The 22,539-nt window shown below is 65.2% G+C and overlaps 1 protein-coding gene and 2 non-coding genes across 5 annotated transcripts in view; all 3 read right to left on the bottom strand.

Moving 5' to 3' along the window:
- Positions 1-1,248: 1,248 nt before the first annotated feature.
- LOC127485310 (uncharacterized) overlaps positions 1,249-22,539 on the bottom strand; it is a 40,404-nt gene continuing 19,113 nt past the window's right edge. For 2 of the 3 annotated variants that reach the window (XM_070053043.1, XM_070053044.1), the window contains exon 4: positions 1,249-21,289. In XM_070053043.1, coding sequence (XP_069909144.1) covers positions 21,242-21,289 — 48 coding nt within the window. In that variant the 3' untranslated portion in view covers positions 1,249-21,241. The remainder of the gene's footprint in view (positions 21,290-22,539) is intronic. The other variant, XM_070053045.1, reaches the window with a different exon arrangement.
- On the bottom strand, positions 11,722-11,797 carry MIRLET7B (microRNA let-7b). The gene has a single exon (NR_162444.1). It is a non-coding gene; the product is annotated as a microRNA let-7b (primary transcript).
- MIRLET7A-3 (microRNA let-7a-3) lies at positions 12,285-12,354 on the bottom strand. The gene has a single exon (NR_162443.1). It is a non-coding gene; the product is annotated as a microRNA let-7a-3 (primary transcript).

The raw sequence follows: 22,539 nt of genomic DNA, 5'->3' as shown, positions 1-22,539 counted from the left end.
GGCCCACTCAGGACACCCGCCTCCCCGTCAGAGCGCCTGGGCTCCAGGGCCCACTCAGGACACCCGCCTCCCCGTCAGAGCGCCTGGACCCGAGTGCCCACTCAGGACGCCCGCCTCCCCGTCAGAGCGCCTGGGCTCCAGGGCCCGCTCAGGACGCCCGCCTCCCCGTCAGAGCGCCTGGGCTCCAGGGCCCGCTCAGGACGCCCGCCTCCCCGTCAGAGCGCCTGGGCTCCAGGGCCCGCTCCACTCCTGATTCCAGCTTCCTGCGAGACAGCAGTGATGCTTCGGTACCAGAGTTCCCACACCCACGTGGGGGACCCAGGTGGAGTTCCCCAGTCCTGGCTTCAGCTGGCCCAGGCCTGCGGGGTGAACCCGTAGGCAGAAGACCTCTCTCTCTCTCTCTCTCTCTCTCTGCCTGACAAATAAACAAATAAAACTTCTTTAAAAGGCCGAGGTGTCTTCAAACGTGGATCTGCACGAAGTGCCCTCAAACATTTCACGGAGGGGTGGGCATTTACCCCTGCGGTTAAGGGGGTCCCTGGGGTGCCGCATCCCAGACTGGAGTGCCCAGCTCCGCTTCCGACTCCAGCTTCCTGCTAAAGTGCACCCTGGGAGGCAGCAGGTGACAGCCCGGGTGCTTCAGTCCCTGCCTCCCACCTGGGAGCCCTGCACTGAGTTCCTGGCTCTGGCTTTAGCCTGGCTCAGTCCTGGCCTTGGCAGGCACTTGGAACCAGCAGATGAGATTTCTTTCTCATTCTTCCTCCCTCCCTACCTCCCTCCCTCCCTTCCTCCCTTCCTCCCTTCCTTCCTCCTTCCTCCCTCCCTACCTCCCTCCCTCCCTTCCTCCCTCCCTCCCTCCCTTCCTCCTCCCTTCCTCCCTCCCTCCCTCCCTTCCTCCTCCCTCCCTCCCTCTCTCTCTCTCTCTCTCTCTCTTCCTTCCTTCCTTCCTTCCTTCCTTCCTTCCTTCCTTCCTTCCTTCCTTCCTTCCTTTCTTTCCTTTTTCAGAATTATTTTATTTATTTATTTGAAAGACAGAGTTACAGAGAGAAGTAGAGCCAGAGAGATAGAGGTCATCCATTCTGATGGTTCACTCCCCAAATGGCCGCAACGGCCAGAGCTGCACAGATCTGGAGCCAGGAGCCAGGAGCTTCTTCCTGGTCTCCCACACGGGTGCAGGGGCCCAAGGACTTGGGCCATCTTCCACTGCCTTCCCAGGCCACAGCAGAGAGCTGGATCGGAAGTAGAGCAGCTGGGACTCGAACTGATGCCCTTATGGGATGCCGGTGCTGCAGGCTGGGGCTTTAACCCGCTGCACCACAGCACCGGCGCCCAGATGGGATTTCTGTCTGCCTCTGCGCCTCTTGACTAAAAAAAAATGTTCATAGAAAACGGTAATAAAAGGCGAGCTTATTTGGGTGAAAATTTCTGAAATCCATGAGTGACTAGTAGTGTTTTTTTTTTTTTTAAGATTTATTTCTTCATCTGAGAGGTAGTCACAGAGAGAGAGAGAGAGAGAGAGAGAGAGAGAGAGGTCTTCCATCTGCTGCTTCACTCCCGAAGTGGCCGCAATGGCCAGAGCTGAGCTGATCTGAAGCCGGGAGCCTGAACTCCTTCTGGGTCCCCGATATGGGCAGCAGGGGCCCATCGTCCACTGCTTTCCCAGGCCATCAGCAGGAAGCTGGATTGGAACAGGAGTAGCCAGGACACGAACCAGCACCCATATGGGATCCTGGTGCCAAGGCGGAGGCTTAGCCACAGTGCCAGCCCCATGAGTACTTTTTTCATAATACACATTTTCCTTGGACTTTTTTTTAAAATTTATTTTGAAAATCAGAGTTACAGATGGAGAAAGACAGACAGAGAGAGAGGTCTTCGATCCCCTGGTTCTCTCAAGATGGCGGTAGCAGCCAGGGCTGGGCCAAGCCAAAGCCAGGAGCCAGGAGCTTCCTCTGGGTCTCCCGTGTGTGTGGCAGGGCCCCAACCACTTGGGCCATCTTCTGTTGCTTTTCCCAGGCCATTCACAGGGAGCTGGATCAGAAATGGAGCAGCCGGGACTTGGGACTTGAACCGGTTCACGTAGGGGATGCCGGCGTCACAGGCGGCCGCTGCACCCACTGTGCCACAACGCCGGCCCCTTCCCTGAATTTTTTAAACACTCCTCTTTGCATGCATTTGAAAATTTTTAAAAATATGTTTATTTTATTTTATTTTATTTTATTTTTTGGACAGGCAGAGTGGACAGTGAGAGAGAGAGAGAGAGAGAAAGGTCTTCCTTTGCCGTTGGTTCACCCTCCAATGGCCGCCACGGCTGGTGCGCTGCGGCCGGCGCACCGCACTGATCCCTGTGGCAGGAGCCAGGTGCTTCTCCTGGTCTCCCATGGGGTGCAGTGCCCAAGCACCTGGGCCATCCTCCACTGCACTCCCGGGCCACAGCAGAGAGCTGGCCTGGAAGAGGGGCAACTGGGACAGAATCCGGTGCCCTGACTGGGACTAGAACCCGGTGTGCCGGCGCCACTAGGTGGAGGATTAGCCTAGTGAGCCGCGGCGCCGGCCTATATGTTTTATATTTTTAAGATTTATTATTTAAATAACTTAAATAAACTTATTTGTAAATTCCATTGCTCCCTGAACTTGGTGAAATCCCCACCTGTTTGCTTCGGTTAAAGCTGCCTGCCTGGGCATGGGCTCCAGCTCCGAGGGGCTGCACCTCCCTGGACTTAAACTTGGCATCTGCCCCTTCCTCCTCCTCCCACTCCCTTCAGCACTGAGCCCCTTCCTCCTGGGTTGGCAGGGGAGCTGGCTGGCGCGGGGGGCGGGGTATGTCAGAGTTACCTCTGCCTCCCCCTTCCCCGGGTGAGGCCGTCCCCAGGCTTCACAGGGGGGCCCCGTCAGGCTTCTCACACCCCGACTTCTGCCTGCACGCCTACACCCAGACCCGGCCCGGTTTCACCAGGTGGGCAAACGCCCTCGGGTTCTTGCTTTCCGTCCCAGAACGTGGCCTGGAGCTTCCCCACCATCTTGGCAACTCTTGCAGCTTTAATATATTTTTAAAAAGTTTTCCTGCCCCAAACTATGTGCTTGTTTGCGGAGGGAGAATCAATGCAAATAACCCAGGCCAGGAGCACAGGAGCGGGAGGCATCGATTTTCCACGTGCTGGGCGGCCTTCCCGTGCGGACGTCCAGCGGGCGACGAGTACACCTGCTCTGAGCTCAGTGTGCCCACAGCTCGCCTGGCACCGGGCAGCCGACAGCCACTGGGAGGCGCTTTTTTTTTTTAAGACTTATTTTATTTATTTGAAAGGCAGAATTACAGAGACAGAGAGGAAGAGAGAGAGAGAGAGAGCAAGCGAGATCCTCCATCTGTAGGTTCACTCCCCAAATAGCCTCAACAGCCAGAGCTGGGCCGGTCTGAAGCCAGGAGCCTCCTCGGGGTCTCCCACACGGGTGCAGGGGCCCAAGGACTTGGGCATCTTCTACTGCTTTCCGAGGAGCATTAGCAGGGAGCGGGATTGGAAGTAGAGCAGCCAGGTCTCCAACCGACGCCCACATGGGCCCCTGGAGCATGTCCCCGACGTGTTCTCATGTTTCCACTGCACATCCTCCACCCGCACCCCTCCCCGGGCCCTGTGACCCTGGACAGCCACACCGCCCTGTGTCCACTCCCGACTGTAAAACAAGAGGCCCAGCTGGCTGATCGCAGCCGTCCCAGCCCGCCCAGGACTCTGCACTGTGCCCGGGCCGCGCCCAGCAGGCAGCCGCCAGGGCAGACGCCCGATGGATTGGCCCTCAGGAGCAGTAGCTGGGCTGCAGGCTTCGCAAAGGTTCCTGGGACCGCCCCCAGGCCAGCCTCGGAGCACGTGGGCACTCGGCTCCCTCCTGACCTCGCGAGCCAGGGCAGGGGTGGCCGCTGAAGGTCACCTGCCGCTGCCTCCCGCGCCCTCGGGGCTGGCAGGCGGCCCAGCCTCCCCCCGGGCCCCCGCCTGCCCACCCCCCACCTACAGCTTGTCTAAAAATATGCTCTGGCTTCTGGCCGAGCACCCGCTGAGCACCAGGGATCCCGCTGGTGGGACCAAGTCCGACCCCAGGGCTTTGCTCCAGCAAGGAAACAGAGGACAGAGGCCCTCCCCTCCCCCACTCCCCCCATGGGGCTGCAGCCCTGCGCAGGATGGGGACTGTTGGGTGCAGGGAGCGAAAGCAGCCCACGCCTCCTTGCCCAGTGGCCCCTGCCCCTGTTGGGGGGGAGCCCAGGAGTCAGCCTGGGGAGGGGGTCCCTCCTGGGAGGACCTGGGGCCCAGCTGGAAGCCGAGGGCATTTCTGGGTCCCCAGGGACCTGGAGGAAGGCTCAGGCAGCCGAGGAGGGCGCCCTGTGCTCTCCTGACCTCTGGCCCCTCCCGGCTGGATTAGCTTGCTCCCCCCTTTACCTCTCCACACCCTGGTTTTCCATGGAGGAGAAGATGGCTCGCAGGAGGTCATCATGGGGTCAGAGAGTAAAGGTCAACAGCACAGGCCACGTCACCAGCTCTGACGTGACCATTCCCGCTCTGCCTGCTCTGCCCTTCCACCAGCCCCAGCCCTGGCCGTGGCCCTGCAGGCCTGGCAGAGCTCCCGGCCCAACATCCAGAATTGGCTGTGGTCCTGTGTCCTTGGCCTGCAACCTCACCACTTCATTCCACTGCACACCGTGCTTTTCCTCACTTCTGTTTTCCTTTGAAGGGCTTACTTCCTGTACCACCTCCTCCGGGAAGGCCTCTGGGATCACCCCTCCCCAGGTTATGCTCCTCCCGCGGATCTCACTGGGTGTTTGTTATTTTCCCATCCGTTTACCAGGCAGGAAGCTTCCTGGGACTCAGGCCCTCATCTGAGACTATTAATAGCAACAATGGCAACAGGAACGGAGGAGTAAGAAACGGTCCCCATGGTACCCACTGCGATAATGCCTGATCCAGTCACAAGTCACCCTTGGATGCTGGAGTTAGGGGCAGGGGTGAGTGACAGGACACCCGCACGGTCTCACATGGTGCCCCTGCAGGACAGAAGGCAGCACAGCTACCCAGTGGAGACCCTGCCCAGCGGTCACCAGCCTGGGCCTCCTCCAGAGGGGCGTTCTGCACAGTGCCTGGTGTGCAGTCCTCACTCACGCCAGCATCACGCAACACACACACACAACACACACACACAATACACAGGCAACACACATGCACACGCATGCACCACACACAGGGGTGCACACACACTCAAATACACACAACACAGACATGCACACACGCACACACAGGGGTGCACACACACAAATACACACACAATACAGACATACACACACACGCACACACACAACACACACAATACACAGGCAACACACACGCACACACATGCCCCACACAGGGGTGCACACACACTCAAATACACACAACACAGACATGCACACATGCACACACAGGGGTGCACACACACAAATACACACACAATACAGACATGCACACACCACACACATGCACACACACAACACAGACATGCACACACCACACACATGCACACACAGGGCACATGACCGGGAGGAGCTGCCCTGGGTCTGACAACTCTGAAACAGCCAGACGAGGGGACTGACGCTCGCTTTGTGGCTTTCACGCCCTGCGCGCAGGTTTCGCAGTGCCCCAGTGTCCCGCGCAGGAAGCCGGCCCGGCCGAGTGCCCTCATTCACGACTCTGCCACGCTGGAGTCCCTCAGACACGTGCTATTGCGGACACGAAACGGACGTGCTGTTCACGTAAGAGTCCAACAGAGTGACTGCACTGTGGTAAAACATAAAGCAAAAGTATACACCGAAAGCAAGAGGCACCATTTCCAGTGGCGGCCTCAGTGGCCCTGGGTACAAACACCGCCGGCGCGGCCAGCACCCCCGCCCCGCCCAGAACTTTCCCCATCTCTCCCCGCTCGGCGCTCAGCACGACTCCCTGGCCAGGAAAGAGGTTCTGGGTGTGATCGCAATGAGGGCTGTGGTTTAGCGAGTAACGGCGGGGCCGGCGCCGTGGCGTAGCGGGCCAAGCCCTCTGCACACGCTGGGATGCACAGTGAGGGCGGGGCTGGGGCACTGCCCACCGCCTGGTCCCTGGTCTCTCAGGCAGCGGCCTGGCCCATCCTGGGCCTGTGCTGGCCGGGACAGCCTTGGTCTCGGCCTCTTCAGGATCACTTTGCCCAGGCCACTGAGGTGCCCCCAAGACAGAGGTGCCCAGCAGAGACCCTGCAGGGGCTCCCTAGGACCGCTCCCCAGGCCAGCAGCTGCCCCGCCCACTATGAGGGGCAATGTCACCTGCGGGGGCTCCTGTGCCCCACTGGGACGTGGCCAAGCTGGCAGCTCCCGTGCCGGCTCCCATCAGTGCCAGGGCCTCCTGCCCTCTGCCCACGCCGCTCCCCTCCCCACCACAGTGGCCTGCCTATGCCTGAGCGATGCCCCCAGGACACCTGGGGAATGGTGGCCGGAAGTGACCACACCAGCCATATGTGTTACTGCCCACCGCCGCCACAGCCGGGCTCAAGGACAGAGAGGACCAAGGGAGGCTACGTGACCCTGACCTCCGAGTGTCCTCTGTTGGGTCAGAATTGACAGCGCCCTGTCAGTGGCCAGGCTGGTGCCAAATCTTCCAAGTGAGGGCCCTGCCCCACCTCCTCCAAGCCGACCATGCAGACGGCTTGGCCACGGGACCGCATGGCAGCAACCGTGCCTGAGGTCTCAGCCTTGAGGACGTGAGGGGCGCTGCCCCACGCCGACCGCCTTCCTGCAGGTGCGAGGCGCCACCTGGTGGTCCAGCTGGAAGATGCAGCGTCCTGAGCCACAGCTGAACGCACTCCTAAGTCCTCACTGCTGTGTGGGTGGGAAACTGAGGCCCACAGAGGGGTCAGGCGCTCCCTGGGTCCCTCAGGCCTCCTGACGTCCATCCAGTGCCCGTCTGGCCAGGCAGCCAGGCTAACACGGCGTAGGGGGTCTCCCACGTGGACCCCAGGCCGCCTCACACTACCTGACCGCCCCTGGCAGTCTGGTCGGCCTCCTCTGGCTGAGTAAAGGCCTGGCAGCTGCTGGTCCTTGTGGGCCCCACCCCGTGCCCCTGCACTGTCCTCTGAGCCCACTGCTGGCCAGGACCTCCGCGGGGGACACCTGCCTCGCTCTTGGCCCTGAGTACCTGGGACGGGGTCGGAACTTCACACCCAGGCCCAAGGCTCCCCCTGCCCGGGAGAGGAGGACGTGTCAGCAGCTGAGGGCTCTGCTCAAGAACAGAAGCCTCTCGGGCCGGCGCTGTGGCGTCATGGCTGAAGCCACCGCCGGCAGTGCAGGCCTCCCGTGAGGGCGCCGGTTCGAGTCCCGGCTGCTCCACTTCTGATCCAGCTCCCTGCTGATGCACCGGGAAAGCAGCGGCAGATGCGGGAGGCCTGGAAGCAGCTCCTGGCTCAGCCCTGACTGTTGTAGTCACGTAAGGCGTGAACCAGTGGGTGGAAGCCCTCTCGCCTCTTCTCACTGTGCCTTTCAAATAAATAAAATAAATCTTAAAAAAAAAAAAAAAAAAAAAAGAGCAGACGCATCCAGCGTTACAGGCGAGGCAGCGGCCACTGCAGACTGCAGCCCCGCCTCGCCCAGCCCCGGGCTGGGGCGCAGGTCTCGGCGGGAGGCAGGCCAGGGGTGCAGGTCTCGGCGGGAGGCAGGCCAGGGGCGCAGGTCTCGCCCGGCCCCAGGCTGGGGCGCAGGTCTCGGCGGGCGGCAGGCCAGGGGCGCAGGTCTCGGCGGGAGGCAGGCCAGGGGCGCAGGTCTCGGCGGGAGGCAGGCCAGGGGAAGCCAGCGGCGGGTTCTGCGGAGCGGCACTGGTCTTCTTCCTCCCATGGGGCCGCCAGCTCGGCCTGCCTCGGCGCGGGTTCCAGGGCCGTGCCCGCTGCCTGGGGACCTCTCGGTCCCATGGAGCCAGGTCCTGTCTTCAGCTTTTCCCGGGGTCCCAGGGCACAGCTGCAGCCTGGCCTCCGCCCCTCTGCTGTGTGGGAGGATGGGCTGGCCCAGGACACCGGGAGACTGAGGTGGGGACAAGGGAGGGCTGAGGGTGGGCTGGCGCGAGGACCCCCAGGACAGTCGCTGGGGTCCTCCATCCAGCCGCTGGGAGACCGCAGCAGGTGGGCCGTTCTCGCGGAGTGGACGGCGCTGCTACCTGGGGCTTGGCGGCCAGCTCTGGAGGAGAAAGTCCAGTGGTGGGGTCCAGGCCCCCAAGGTCAGGCCCCAGCTCTGGAGCCAGGGCAAGTCCCAGGGGAGCCTCTTCTGGGAGGCCCAGACCATGGTGTACCGGGAGCCAGGTGCCTCCAGCCAAGGTGGGCCCCCAGGTGCAGGCCAGAACGCCGCCTGTTCCTCCCCTGTCCCCTCTGCCCTCTCCCACCCCAGGCATCCAGGAAGCCTGGATGGACCTGGTGGCTCATTCCAGCTCCACCCTGGCCTGCGATGTGACCTGAACCTCCATCTCCACGTCCATGAAATGGGCTCAGCACAGCAGTGCTTCTGGGGTTGTCCTGAAGACAGACACCCCCCCATACCAGAGGAGCATCATGGGTGAGGGCTGCCCAGCTAGGCCACTCCCACTTAAGAGACCTGGCTACCCACCTAAACACAGCAGCTGGGGCTTCTGGCACTGGACAGCCCAGGAGGACCGGGGGCCTTGGAGGGGCTGGGAAGAGGCAGGGCACTGGCTGGTGGCAGTGTGGACTTGAACTGGGGGCCTTAGCAGCCTTACCTGCCTCCAGGCTCAGCAAAAGCAGGGGCTTTGGTGGGAAGCTGAGCCCCTTGAACAAGCCAGACCTGAAGGCCCTCCCCTCCCTGTCCACCTCAGCCCTCTAGTTGTCCTGGGTCTGACCTGTACAACCAGGATGCTGTCTGGTTGCACCCCCAACCCCACCAAGACAAAGATGCTGAGCTGGGGCAGTGACTGGCCCTGGCCACCCAGCTCCACAGGGACTCCCCTGAGCCCCTCAGGTCCCATGGCCTGTCCTGATCTCAGGTCCTGCCTATCTCAGGTGACAGCAGGAGCCCATATGCACTGAAGGCCACCGGCGCTGTGCAGTGGAGTGAGACCCAGGCCCTGTGGCCCCTCTAGGGTCCTCCCTCCAGCCCCAGGCCCAGCTTCCCAGGGCCCCCCACGGGCTGTGACACTGGCTCTTTGGCAGTGAGCGAGTGTGAGCAGGACGCGGCCAGGCCCTCCCCTGTGCCGTCAGCAGGGCTGCCCAACACATCCCTGTGATGCTCACAGCTCGAGCTGGCCACACAGAGCAGGTGCGGGGCCCAGGAAAGGCCTGGATTGCAACTCGGGGCATGGGGAACCCTCCTGGGACCCTCTCCGAGCCGTCCTTGAACCCGAGGCTTCCAGGGCCGGGAAGGAGCCCCGGGACCGCAGCAGCGCGAGGGTGGCTCCCGGCTGCCACACGGTGCCGCTGTCGAGCAGTGGCCATGGGGCCGGCGCCGCCTCTGCTCCAGCCAGGAAGCGGGCGCCCACCCTGCCGGGGAACTCGGTCCTCTGGGCCTTCCTCCGTAACGAATCGCAGAATTTAGAACCCAGGCTGGACTCACGCGGGCGCTGCACAAGGGCTTCCAAAAGTTCATGGAAAATGGAGTCGAAAGATAATTTATTTTGGCGCAAAAATGTTTTGAAATCCAGGCCTGTGAGGGAATCTTCCAAAAGTTGGCATAAAATTCAGCCGGTTACAGATTACGAAAAACTCGGAAAAATTATGATCAAATTACGAGGAAGAAACTATGCATGGGTGAAAACATCTCTCCCTGCCCCCAACTCTGCCTTCCACAGAAATAAAGCTTTAATAGAAACAAGTGCATCAGGACCGAACCCGCACAGACGTTTTTCTTGTTATTCCCCAAACACGGTGTCACTGCATTACCCAGCATGTGCACTGCGCCAGGCATCGCAAGCCACCGGCCCTGCGCGGGGCTGAGGCTGAGGGCCTGAGGGCTTGGGTGTCTGGGGCCCCTGGGGAGCGCATTCGGACACCGCTGACCCCTGTGCGACCAAACAGGCATTCCCGGCACGGTGCATGCCACACGCCGTCAGCCTGCACAAGCGCCCCCTGGTGCGGGGCTCCCTTGCAAGAAACTGCTTCGCAAGCATCGGGGGCTCCGGCAGGCACGCGGGCCGCCCCGGAGCCCTGGGGTCTGCGAGTCGCTTCCCAGGAGGCCCCGCCTGGCTGCGAGGGGTCAGAGTGGCCCCCCGCCCTGGCACACCGCTGACCGTGCCCCAGGGGGAACTCAGGCAGAGGCAGTGGTGGGTGAGTCCAGCACCCCCAACCCCAGGCAGGGCCCAGAAGGAGGCCAGGAGTCACTCCCCCAACCAGGCAGCAGGTGGCGCCGAGGATCAGGGCCCAGGGCCTGCCCAGCCCCTCCCCGCCCGTGACTGCTCTGTCCTCAGGCCTCCCTGTGAGGCCGCAACTGTCGTGACCGACACCAGCAGCGAGTAAAGGGCCCTCCGGCATCCCAGGCTGCACTGCTGCTGCTGCCCAGGTGGTGGCGGCCCCCACCCTGCTCCTCACCCCCGCCTTCTGGGCTGGTTCTGACGCCCTGGGCTCTGGGCGTCAGCCGGGCTGGCTGCAGGGACACAGCGTGAACTGGGTGTCACCTCCTACAGGAAGCTGCCTTGACTGCGGGGCTGGGGCCAGGGCTCCTCGCCACAGTGGGTGCTGCTGTGCCCAGGTCACTCCCTCGCCAGGCCTTGAGTGCCGCAGGGCAGCACCGGGCTCCTCCTGCAGTGCAGGCGCCAGAGGAACGGCCGACCCCTGGAGACCCCTGGGGCCTCGGCTCACAGACTGGCGTGGGCCGGCGGGGGTGGGGCGCTGCTGGCACGGCGCACAGGTGTGGGGGGAGACAGTGATGAGGTGGGGGTGGGGGTCTGGCACCAGGGGGCAGTGAGGGCAGGGGCTGGCCTGGAGGTGGACGTGTGAGCAGGAAGGCTGTTCAGGGGACAGAGGGGCCCATAGAACCGGGAGGAGATGCCCAGCGGCCCCCCTGCAGAGGCCCCTCCCCCATGTGTCCGCCTCACGCCCCTGCGGTTCTGTTTGGGGCCTGATGGAGTCAGGGTCGGGGAGCTGGCCTGCTCCGGCCGGGGAACATCTGCAGAGAACCAGGGGGACTCGGGCTGGAAGCCACAGCCAAGATGGCAACCAGGGGTGGCCATCCGTAGGAGGGAGGCGGCTGGGGGCACTCAGGCCAGGGTACGGACCCAGCTGTGCCAGCACCTGCCCCGGACAGGGCTCCCTCCGCCCGCCCAGGTGCACACTGGGCCCGGCCCGCTGCTGCTGCTGGCCCACAGGACCTGGGGTTCCCAGGAGGAGGGTGGGCAACTGCTGGCATGGACTCAGGCTGCCAGGGAACCATGAGGGAGCCGGGCGCCACAGCTCTGGTCGGGCAGCGGCCAGGCCCCAGGCCCACGACTGGGCGGCGCCAGGGCAGCCTGGCTCTCAGCGTTCCACTCACCTGGCCCAGGGGCGGCCCAGGCGGGGCAGGGGGCTGGGACTGCCGGGGAGGTGCAGGAAGGCAAGCCCACTGCCCAGAGCCGCCGTAGCAGGCGCACCGGCACCCTGCCCCGCCAGGCCCCTGGCCTTCCAGGGTGAAGAGCGGCCGATTCCAAACTGGGGTCAGCGCACCTCTTGTTGTGCCCGGGCCACACCGCCCGGGCGGCCGTGCCACTGGACCCCTCGGGGAAGGCAGTAGGCTGTATAGTTATCTGCTGAGGGGCGACACCGCTGCCCTGAAACCACACAACCTACTACCTCACCCCGAGGTGCCCGCACCGCCTGTGCCCAGCCCTGCCTGCCCGAGGCCTCGGCCGCCACAGCTCGAGGCCGGGCAGGCGCAGGGCGGGAGGGAAAGTGGAGATGGCGTCTCAGCGGCACCCACCCCCAGCCACCGGCGGGCTCTGCCGTGCTGTGCCACAGGAGGCTCGGGGCCACTTCTCTCCTCGGGTGGAAGTGACCAGAGGGGGACGGGCTAGGGCACAGGCCAGCATCTGGAGTGGACACTCCTCGCCCCCTGGCCGCCTCCCCGGTGTCCAGCCTGGACCTGGTGGAGGCAGTGGGCAATGTTAGCCTGGACATGTCACACACTTGCCCCACTTTACCGATGAAGAGACAGGCCCAGCGAGGGCTCCCGGCAGCAGACCCTGCCAGGCCAGCCCAGCCCAGCTTCGGCCCCCTCCCAGGCCAAGCTGCCCTCCTGCGCCGGGGTCCTGGACGCCGTCCACCGCAGATATCACACCACTTCAGGAAAGACAGTAGATTGTATAGTTATCCCATAGCAGGGCGGAGCCCCAAACTATACAACCTACTACCTCACCCCAAAGGGCGGTCAGTCTCACGCCGAGATGGCTTCGTGGCTTCTGGAGACGCCTCCTGGAGGGAGGGGGCGAGCTCAGGGCACGGGGGCTCCAGCAGGTGGAGGGGGTGGGGGCAGCTAGGGCCCTGGGAACAGCAAACTCCTCTCCAGCCGCCGCCACCAGGAGACCTGCAGGAGACCACGGAGCCGGGGAGCAGGCGGCCGCCTGGGACACACACACAGGCGGCTCCGTCGCTGCCATGTGCACAGGAGTGGCCGCGGCCTCCAAGGGGCTCCCGGACCGGAGACACTGGGCAGGGGGCTGGCACCTGCTGATGGCCAGCACATGTCCGGCCGTGCTAAGCATCCGCCTGGCCGCACCTCTCCGCCTGCTAGTGGCCACGGGCATGCTTCTCTCCCCCACCTCCCACAAGCCCAGGTCCAGGCCCGAGCTGACCACAGCTGGGGGGTGCTGCAGGATGCTTCTGGAGGGGAACCTGGCCCCCCAGGGGGAGTGGCCGGGCAGCTCCCACCTCTCCTAGCGTGGCAGGGGACTGAGGCTCTAGGAAAGGAGAGTGGGCGGGACCTGGGGCCGCACCTGCTAGCTGGGCAGCAGGAAGATGGACAGGCAGACACAGCACCTCCCTGGCAGCCGGGAGAGGCTGAGGGGTAAGGGCTACCTTCAGGCCAGGGGACCATGGCCCTGACCTTCTGGCATCACGGCATCTCGTTCCTGCCCAGCAAGGCAGTGCCACGCTCTGACCCTCAAACGGGCAGTGCCATTCAGTGCCCGCCCAGGGAGGCCAGACCACCGGTCCCATCCATAGCAAGGAAGGAGAGCGGCTGGCCCGGGGGCTCTGCTCTCAGCGGCAATCGGGGTAGGGGAGGCGGCTGTGGCCTTGCCCAGTGCACGGGGCAGCTCCTGCTCCCTGGGAGCCCCCCTGGGAAGGGACGAGCACCGTCCCGGACCTGGGGGCTGTGGTGCACTGTCCGTGGCCGCGGCCACCCATAAGGAAGCGTAAACAGAGGTTCTGATCCTGTTCCTTGGCCTCAACTCCGGCGGACAGGACCCAGGTGCCCTCAAGGCTTGTCCCGGCGGGGCCAGAGGCAGGGCAGGGTGGCTGAGGGTCCTGAGTCTCCTGGTGCCAGCTGCGCAGTGACCAGCTGTTGTCACCCTGCGCACCACACAGAGGACACTGGTTCTCCGACCAGGGCTTGAGCCCCTGGGAAGTGCTTGAGGGAGTCGGAGTTGGGGGGAGGTAGAGGTCCCTCGGGTGGCATGGGGCAGAACAGCCAGCAGATGGCGCTGAGCACCCTGCCAGCTGTGGCTTCCTCAAGGTGGGGGGCAGGAGCTCTGCCCCTTGATCAGCAGTCCAAGCAGCCACACCCACTGTCCCCTTCCCCCCACCCCCTCCCCGTGCCCTGGCTCCACCCCAGAGCCTGCAGCAGCAACCAGAGGACCCCAGCCCAGGAGAGAGAGGAGGGGGCAGAGGCAGGCTCCTGGATCACCCTGGGGCCTGGCCCACCCCAGGAGCCGTTGTGCCTCAGTTTCCCTCACGTGCTCTTTGTTGGGGTTCAACGCTAGGCCCACTGGTCAGCTGTGTGGCTTCTTAGGTCGCTCCCTGCTCAGTGGGGTGCACTCAGAGGCTGACTGATGGCAGGGTACAGCAAAGGGGGGCTCCCGTCCCCAGAGAGTGGGCAGGCACACGTGGCCGTGAGCCCAGGGACAGCCTCAGGCGGGGCTCCGCCTCCTCCATCACCAGACTACTCTTCAATCAACCATGTCTGACGGGGGAGGTCGGGGCGAACCGGGGCCAGTGGTCACCACGACACACATGCATGGCAGCAGATGAGGTGGCTGGCACTTCTGGAGCCTGCTAGAAGTGGGCAGAAGTCAGGGAGAGGTGCGGCTTCAGCAAGGGTTTGGCAGAGGAACTGGGCGTCCCCATTAGGTCACCCCTGAGCCCGACCACAGCTGTCCCGGCTATGCACTGGCCAGGGGAGGACCTCGGGCCCCAGCTCACCCCGGGCAGGCCAGCCACCACCAGCACTCCTTCCTCGCCGCCACTTCCTGACCTGCTTTGAGAAGCACAGGCGACAGGCGTCAACGCCATCTGAGCTCGCAGCCGCCCGGGCCTCCTCCACCAGCCCATGCCTCAGCCCAGGCTGGACGGCGCCAGGACAGCACCCAGGCCTGGTTCTCCAGAGCACCCAGAGCCCAGAGGGGAGCGCGTGGCAGGAAGGGACCGCCGGCTGTCACCGGGACTGGGACCAGGACCAGGACCGGGACCGGGCGCACAGAACCCGGATCTGGGCCTGTCGCTCAACAGATCCCACGGAGCCACTGCGGCCACGTGCCTCTGGGAGCAGTGCAGGGCGGGAAGATGGAGGAGACGGAAGGGTGGGCGTGGTCTCGGAGGGGAGCCCCTGGCCGCCCACCCCCCCAGCTGCCAGAGCCCGCCCACGGTGACACCCTCCGAGCCTCAGTGTCCCTGCCCACTAACAAGGCCAGGAAGCCCCGTCTACTGGGTCTGGTCAGGACATGAGGTCGGCACCCTGCTGCTCTTGTCCCTGAGTGCTGGGCTGTCCATCACGGGGGACACCTGCCCACCACACCCCTGCCAGCTCCAGCTCCCCCTCTGGCCTCCCCGCCCCCTCCCGCCGTCTGCCAGCAGCCTCCGCCCCATTTCTCGTGCTCCCCGCGCTGTGTTGCTCAGCTCTGGACCCACCTCGGTCACCGGAACTGGGACCCAGATAGCAGGAGGTCCCCGGGACACATCCCCCCTCCATCGCTCACAGCCCCACAGTGGCGGGGCAGTGCACCCAGGACAGGTGCACCGCCCGCCCCGAGGTCTCCCCACGTGGGAGCCACAGCCGGGTTCTAATGCGGGGTGAGGGGTGGGGGGCTGTGACACGGTGGCAGAGCAGCTTCTGAGCTGGTGCGGAACGGGCCCTGGCTGTGCGTGTCGGGGTGACCTCAGGCCACCGGGCGTCGGGACGCAGAGCCCTCCCCTTTCTGTCCCGAGACAGACCCGAGGGACCCTTCCCAGCCGGCCTGGACAAGGGCCGGGCGCAGCATGAATGGCGCTCCCGAGCAAAGCCGCCCTGCCGTCTGCCATCTGCCACCGCCCGGCCCTGCCGAGTCTGCCCGTGGGCAGGGTGCCGGGCAGGCCCGGGTGGGGGAGGAGCCAGGGACAGGTGTGTGGGAGGCCTCGGTGGGCAGGTGGCCCTTTCAGGGCCAGGCGGATGTCTGGAGCGAGCAAGGCAGACAGACGGTGTCACCCGAAGTCGCCCTGGGCTTGGCTCGGGGCCACCGGGAGCCGCCCCCCCCTCCCCCCCGATGGTCTGATTAGGTTCCCCCCATAAAGCAGCCAGTGTTTCTGTTCAGCAGGCCGTGCCAACAATGGAGTCTGGGAAAGCAGCAGGAGGGTGGCATCGGGGGCCGGGGGCGGTGCCCCGCGAACGCGGCCCATGAAGTTAGCGGCGGCCCGGGGCGGCCGTGCCCACCACACGGGTGGGAGAGCAAAACCTAAGCAGTCAGCCATCGAGGCGACACCTCCACACGCGTTTATAAAATGATGATGATGCAACAGCAACAAAAGACAGCCCACAACATAAAGATACGGAACCGAAACGAAAAGGGGCCGTCCGGCCTCCGGCTGGGCAGGGCTTCACTATCCTGGCCACGGCCCCCAAAACCTTGCCATGGGCATGCGGGAGCCAAACCAGACCTGGAATCCAGAAGTCTCGGAGCTGGGTTCCTTCCAGCGCCGGCACCCCTCACACGGCCACTCACTGCGGGACGTCTACACCCTGTGAGGACTCTACACCCCAGCTGGCTCCCAGCTTTCTTCCTCGCCTGTAGCCTCCAAGCTCTGGGGAGGGGCGGGGGCTGTGCACTGCCCTGGGTGCAGGAGTTTTGAAGCCCAGAGGAGTCACCCCCAGCCCCGAGGCCAGGGAGCTACAGGTCTGGGGCAGCTGGGTTGTCTGAGCAGGCCATGGGCCACGGGCCACGGCTCTGACCCCTGCCGTGTCTGTGAGCAGTGGTGAGCCCCAGGCACCTCTGTAGGGAGGCAGCGGCTGCAGGGCAGGCAGGTTAGTGGTGGGGCGGGGGGCTCTCAGTCCAGGGCTAGGAAAACGGTTCTGCTGGGGAGGTGGAGCCCCTCTCTGCCCCGCTACCATCAGGCAATAGCTTCGTCCTCAAAGGCGTGAAAATATTCTGTCCTCACACACATATAATCATCCTTAAGAAAGAACAGCCGGCTGGCGCCGCGGCTCACTAGGCTAATCCTCCGCCTGCGGCACTGGCACACCATGTTCTAGTCCCCGTCGGGGCGCCGGATTCTGTCCCGGTTGCCCCTCTTCCAGGCCAGCTCTCTGCTGTGGCCCGGGAGTGCAGTGGAGGATGGCCCAGGTGCTTGGGCCCTGCACCCCATGGGAGACCAGGAGAAGCACCTGGCTCCTGGCTCCTGCCTTCAGATCAGCGCGGTGTGCCGGCTGCAACGTGCCGGCCGCGGCGGCCATTGGAGGGTGAACCAACGGCAAAGGAAGACCTTTCTCTCTGTCTCTCTCTCTCACTGTCCACTCTGCCTGTCAAAAAAATATAAAGAAATAAAAAAAGAAAGAACGGCCCAGCCTGAATCCGGTCCTGGGCGCCCCACCTTCCGGCCCCTCTGCTGGGGGCTTCTCCTGCCCTGGACGCAGGGGACTCTCATGCCCGGCCGTGTGCAGGAGGCTCTGGGCCGGGCGCATGGGCAGTGCTGTCCTCGGCGGGTGGGAGGCCCCTTCCTTGGCTCTGCCAGCCTCTGGGGGGTGACCCCAAGGATAGACAGAGGTCTGGACAGGCCTGGAGCGGGACACACAGATGCAAAGGGCTTGGCGGGGGGCCCACAGAGGCAGGACAAGACCCCTTGCCGTCCATCTACATTTCTCCCGCGGCCAGGGGCCGTACAGGCCACACCGAGGGTGTAGGGCCAGGGCCGCTCGGGCTGCCAGGAGAAACGGCGTGCGCACCTCCGAAGCGAGCGTCTCTCCCCAGCCTGTTCCCCACCTCCGGCCACGGCAGCCTCGCCAGCCACCCTTGCAGAGCCCACGCTGGGCTCCTGGGTCAGGCCACCCAGCAGAGCAGGCTGTCCCACGGTCCACAGCCAGGCGGGCTCCCTGGCCACTGGGGATGTCCTGGGGTTGCCCTGTGGTACCCAGGCCCCTCTGAACATGCTGCTCTGACCCCTGACCCTGGCTGGGGCTATCGGACAAGCAGACAGCTCGGGAGGAGGCTGGGGGCTCCTCAGGGACCTGGGGCTGCTGCACAAGCGTCAAGCTGGGCGGGCAGGCACCACCCACCCCACTCTGTACCCAGAACTACAGCGGGGCCAGGCCCTGGGGGGCCATGGGACAGCAGCCTCCTCCAGGAAGCCCCCACCCTGCTCCTGAGGCCTGGAGTTGCCTGCTCCTGGCTGGAGCCTGGCCTGGGAGCCCAGCAGGTCAGAGGGTGCCAACGCCAGCCCGGCCCTGGCTTGGTGCGGCTCAGGGAAGCCAGGTCCATGGGAGCAGACGTCATTCAGGAACTGGCCACGCCGGCCCGGGCCTTCATCGTGGCTGCTCTGTCTGCCGGCCAGGGCCGTCTCAGGGTGGCCAGGGCTGGGTGAGGGGCCAGGACTCCTGGCCCAGCCTTGCCAAGCCACAGCCTGATGCCAAGCCCGGCACAGTGACAGCCAAGGCCGGGCAGGGGTGGGGGCTGGCGCTGGCTCTGTCCCGGCTACCCAGGCCAGGCCGCTGGCCAGTGGTCTCCCCACTTCTTCCCCCACCAGGCTGCAGCATGCCTCAGCTACAAAATGGCGGATGGCGGGGCGGCCATTTTGTGGAGCCCTGGGAAGACAAAGGCAGTGGAGCTGGAGGGCGGGACCACGGGCAGGGAGGGGGAGGCCCATCCAGTCTGGAAGCAGCCGCCGCCCGGCACTGAGGCCCTGAGGGCCTGGCCAGGGGCAAGGTATCAGGCCGTTTCCAGAACCTTCCTGCTGCCCCAGCCCCCACAGGGCTCGGGTGGTCCTGGGGGGAGGGGAGCTGTCTGGGGGACAGCTTGTGCTCCAGGGACCAGTGGGCCAGGGACCCTTGTGGGTGCAGGGAGGGCTGTCAAGGGGCTGCCGGGGGTCCGGCCCCAGGAATGGCGGCCGCACGCCCTCCTGGGCATCCACAGTCGAGCCTGCCCTGTGCACGCCCCTGCCCCTGCCTGCCGTGCATCGTCACGGCATCTCACTCATGCTCCAGGGCCGTGGCTCCAGCCACGTGGCCACTGCCAGTGAGAGAAAGCCGGAGCTCAAGCACTCTGCAGATGGCGGCACTGAGGCCCGGGCTGGGGGCAACAGGGTCAGGGCGCACTCCTGACACGCTGGAGGGCTCAGCCTGGGGGATCGGAGCCCTGGGCCACATGGCTCCACGGGGGCGGCAGGGAGGGCAGGGGTTGCCCTGACAACCCCAGGGTGACTCGTGTCCCCACCTGCCCACATTCCCGCCCGGGGACCTATGGTGTGGCTGGCCACCAACCTCAGCCCCTGACGCCTGGTGACCCATCGGTCCGCTGACAACCCCACCCTCAGGTGCAAGAAGGCAGCACAGAGGGGCTAAGTTACCTCCCCACAGTCACACAGCAGCACGGGAGGTGCCCATGCCTTAGGGACAGGAGAACGCAGACCCAGGGCCGTTTACCTGGTGCGGTCATGTGGCATCTAGGAGGAGCCAGAGCTGCCCCCCTCCATGGCAGGGCGCTGTAGCCTCCCGTCCCCCGCTGACAGCCACGGGGGCGACACCTCACACCCTCGACTGCCCCTTTGGCGTCAAGCGCTGGGCACCGTGAGACTTCCACTCCCTGATCTGGGAGAACCAAGCTCCTGTCTGGAACAGGTGGGATCGGCACCCTGGATGGCCCAGGACGGCGGCCTGGGCGCCCCCAGCAGCACGTCAACGGGGGCCTGGGTGGCTGACCTTGACCCACCCCACAGTGCCCCAGCGAGCCCCGGGCCGTACACCACGGTGAGACCATGTTCACCCACATACAGGCCTGCTTCTGCACAGGTTGGGGCATTGGGAGACGGGTCCCTGTGGGAGGGGCTTCGGCCCGGGTCCCAGCACGCAGGGAACACCTGGCCCGCGGGAGTCCATTAGAAGCAGCTCGGTCCGGGTGCAGAGAGCAGGGAGGTCCCCAGGGGTGGCCGGCCACCCGCCTCCCGGAGCCCAGCCGCACACAGGCCCTCCACGCGACCAGAGTGCAGCCACAATGTCCGCTCTTTGTTGGCAAATAAAGTGCCCCATCCCCAGCCGCTCATGGCCCCCGCACCGCAGGTGCAAAGGGAAAGCCCCTGTGTGTGGCCAAGGAGCACACGGGCTTCTGCGTGGCTCTGCCGTGGGGGTCAGGCCATCACCCCTGCCCCGAGCCTCGGGACCCTGTGTCCCCACATCCTCACCAGCTGGGTGGGCACTGGAGCAGCCTCTCAGCAGGGGCGGACCCCGCCAACCCACACTCCTGCTGTGCCCGCCCACTGGGGCGAGTGCCCTGGGGAGGGCAGGGGGCGGAGGCGGAGGCGCCTCCTAGGCCGGGGGGAGGGTCCAGCAGAGACATGTGGAGTCAGTGACCCGGGCCAAGCTGCAGTCCCCTCTGAGGGCCTCTGCTGCCCGGCCACCCTCCAGGCTGCAGGCCACGGTGAGCAGGTCCCCCTGCGGCCGAGCCCCTGCCGTGGGAGGACAAGACGGGTGATGAGGCCCCACGGCCGCCGGAGGGCGCGCAGCTATGTGGCCTGCCCCGGGGAGGCACCTACTGCTGACGCCAGGGCAGCGTGCGGTGCCGGGGCCCAGGCACACACGGCACCAGCGCCTGACCCGGAGCCCCTCAGGGACGCCCACCCAGGCTCCCGGGACCTGCTCTCACGGCCTCCCGCGGGACGTGGGTCCGAGGGCCCAGGGCACGGTCTGTGCTCCAGCGCCTGCCAAGGCTGCCCCTCGGGTCTCACTTCCAGCAGCGGCTCACGTGTGGGGCAGACTGCGTGTGCCGCAGCCGTGTGCGGGCGAGAGGGGGTCCCGCGGGAAGGCACCAGCTCCGCAAACCGGACCCCCTCGGCAAGGCCCCTCGAGCACCTGGGCCCGGCCGCACCTCTGGCCAGGATGTCCTCCAGGGCAACGCCACGTCCTCGGTTTCCAGGGCGCTCTGCGCTGTCCTTTCTCCCTGACCCAGCTGGGTCACACCCCACTTCTGAGCCATGGCTCGGGCAGACTGGCCACTCAGGTCACACGCAGCAACCCAGGTCCTATCCACAGCCGTGGGAGTGGCCTGCTCCAGTCCTGGTGACGGTGGGGCCTACCCCAACCCCACCTCCCACTGACTCCCCAGGAGGCTGCAATCACGCAGTGGCTGCCCCGCGGCCTGGCTCACGGGGCGAGGCGCGAGCAGGGGCCCAGCCTGGCAACAGCCAAGCAAGTTCCCAGCACGGCACAGCCACGAGGCCGCCTTCACCGGCAGGGCGTGCGGGGCACCTTCAGCTGGGCAGCCCCGAGGGGAATCTGCGTTTGTGGCCAGCAGCCCCGTGACCACCAGCCCAGCCGGCCACCCTGGCTGCCCCGCCCCGCACACAGGAACTTCAGTCCACAAAGGCAGGCCCCAGCCCAGCCCCCCGTGAGACCAGGGCAAGCCCCTAACTTCTCCGTGGACCCTGGCCTTTGGGCGGGGCTGGCGGACGGTGGCAGCCAAGGTCGGCATGGACCCTGCTGAGCCCACGCAAATGAGCAAGAAGCCTGCAGCGGCCCACGTGGGTGCCTATGTGTGCACGTGCACACACGTGTTACCTGTGTGTCCAGAGTCAGGCACGCCCGGCAAGGGTGGGAGCCAGGAGGGAGGGGCTGACCTGCGGGTGGAGTCACTCAGGCTTCCAGCATCACCGGGAAGTGGCCACGAAGAGGGGGTGAGACCTGGGAGGAAAGAGAGACGCTGGTCAAGTCTCGGCGTGGGGGGAGGGGTGCACGGGCCTTGTCTGTACCCCATCCACTCTGCCCCACGGCCACCCCAGGAGCCACGGCAGACACGACCTGGGACCCCAAACACTGGGCTGAAAGGCAGCGGTGTCCTGGGCCCACACTCAGAGCCCCTCTCCTGTCCTGGGTGTTCAGGGTTGGGGAGAACGAAGCGAAGCAGCACAGGGACGCTCAGTCCGGTGAGAACCCTGGGGCAGGAGCACCTTCCCTCCTCGGGTCCGCGCCCTCCCGGCATCACTTCCCAGTGTCACTGACGCGAGGGACGCCTTGCCCTCTTCACTCTGGCTGCTGGGGAGCTCTGACAGAGTGGCTGCTCCGAGGCCTGCCTTCGATGTCTCCTTTGCCCTAATTTTCTCAGCTGTTTGTTTCTTCCTTCCTAAATTGTCCGTATCACCTTACGCTGCTCCGCATGTGCAGGTGCGCAAACTCTCTCTCTCTCTCTCTCTCTCTCTCTCTCTCTCTCTCTTCCACACCTTAGTTCCCTTCCCACCTGTGCTGCAGTGAGACCAAGGTTCACCTCTGCAGGAGGGGGTCAGGACGAGCCAGACCCCCAACCCTCGGCCAGGCCTGGTGCCCATTCCCAGGAGCCCACAGGCCTGACAGGCAGCAGCTGCGAGGCCAGGCCTGCACACGGGTGCTGTCCCAGTGTGCAAGGGGACACCACCAGAGAGCCACGTGGGCCCGGCAGCCACACGCAGCACTCGTCATACGCGGGGCGACACATTGGTCCCAAGGAGTCAGTCTCGCTCCTTCCCACTCAGCCCCTCGCGCTATCCTTGCTGGCTCCACCCCCCTTCCCAGGGCATGGAACTGACCCAGGCCAAGCAGCCACAGCAGGCCTGGCTGCTAGAGAGCCGCTGCCAACAAAGGCCCCACCCCCCGGAGCGGGGGCTGCCAGTCACGGCACGGGGTGGGGCAGAGGCCGTCCGTGTGACGCTGGCGCACCTGCACCCCAACTCGATAAACGCACACGACACAGATGGGGAGGGGAGGCAGGGGCTGCCAGGTGGGGCCAAGTACCCAGGGCAGCTTCCCCGGAAGTATGAACGCCTCCCACTTCCTGGGTGCCTCTCACACGTACAGAGGCTCCCTGAACCCACTCACTGAAGCCACGGGTGCATCCCCGACTCCACCGGGAGGTGCTGATGCCCATCTCAGGGATGGGCGCGCTGAGGCTCGGGCAGTGC

The sequence above is a fragment of the Oryctolagus cuniculus genome, chromosome 11 (assembly GCF_964237555.1).
Source record: "Oryctolagus cuniculus chromosome 11, mOryCun1.1, whole genome shotgun sequence".
NCBI classification, from domain to species: Eukaryota; Metazoa; Chordata; class Mammalia; order Lagomorpha; family Leporidae; genus Oryctolagus; species Oryctolagus cuniculus.
The sequence above is the reverse complement of the archived record's forward strand: the minus strand, read 5'-3'. Positions and strand labels throughout refer to the sequence as shown.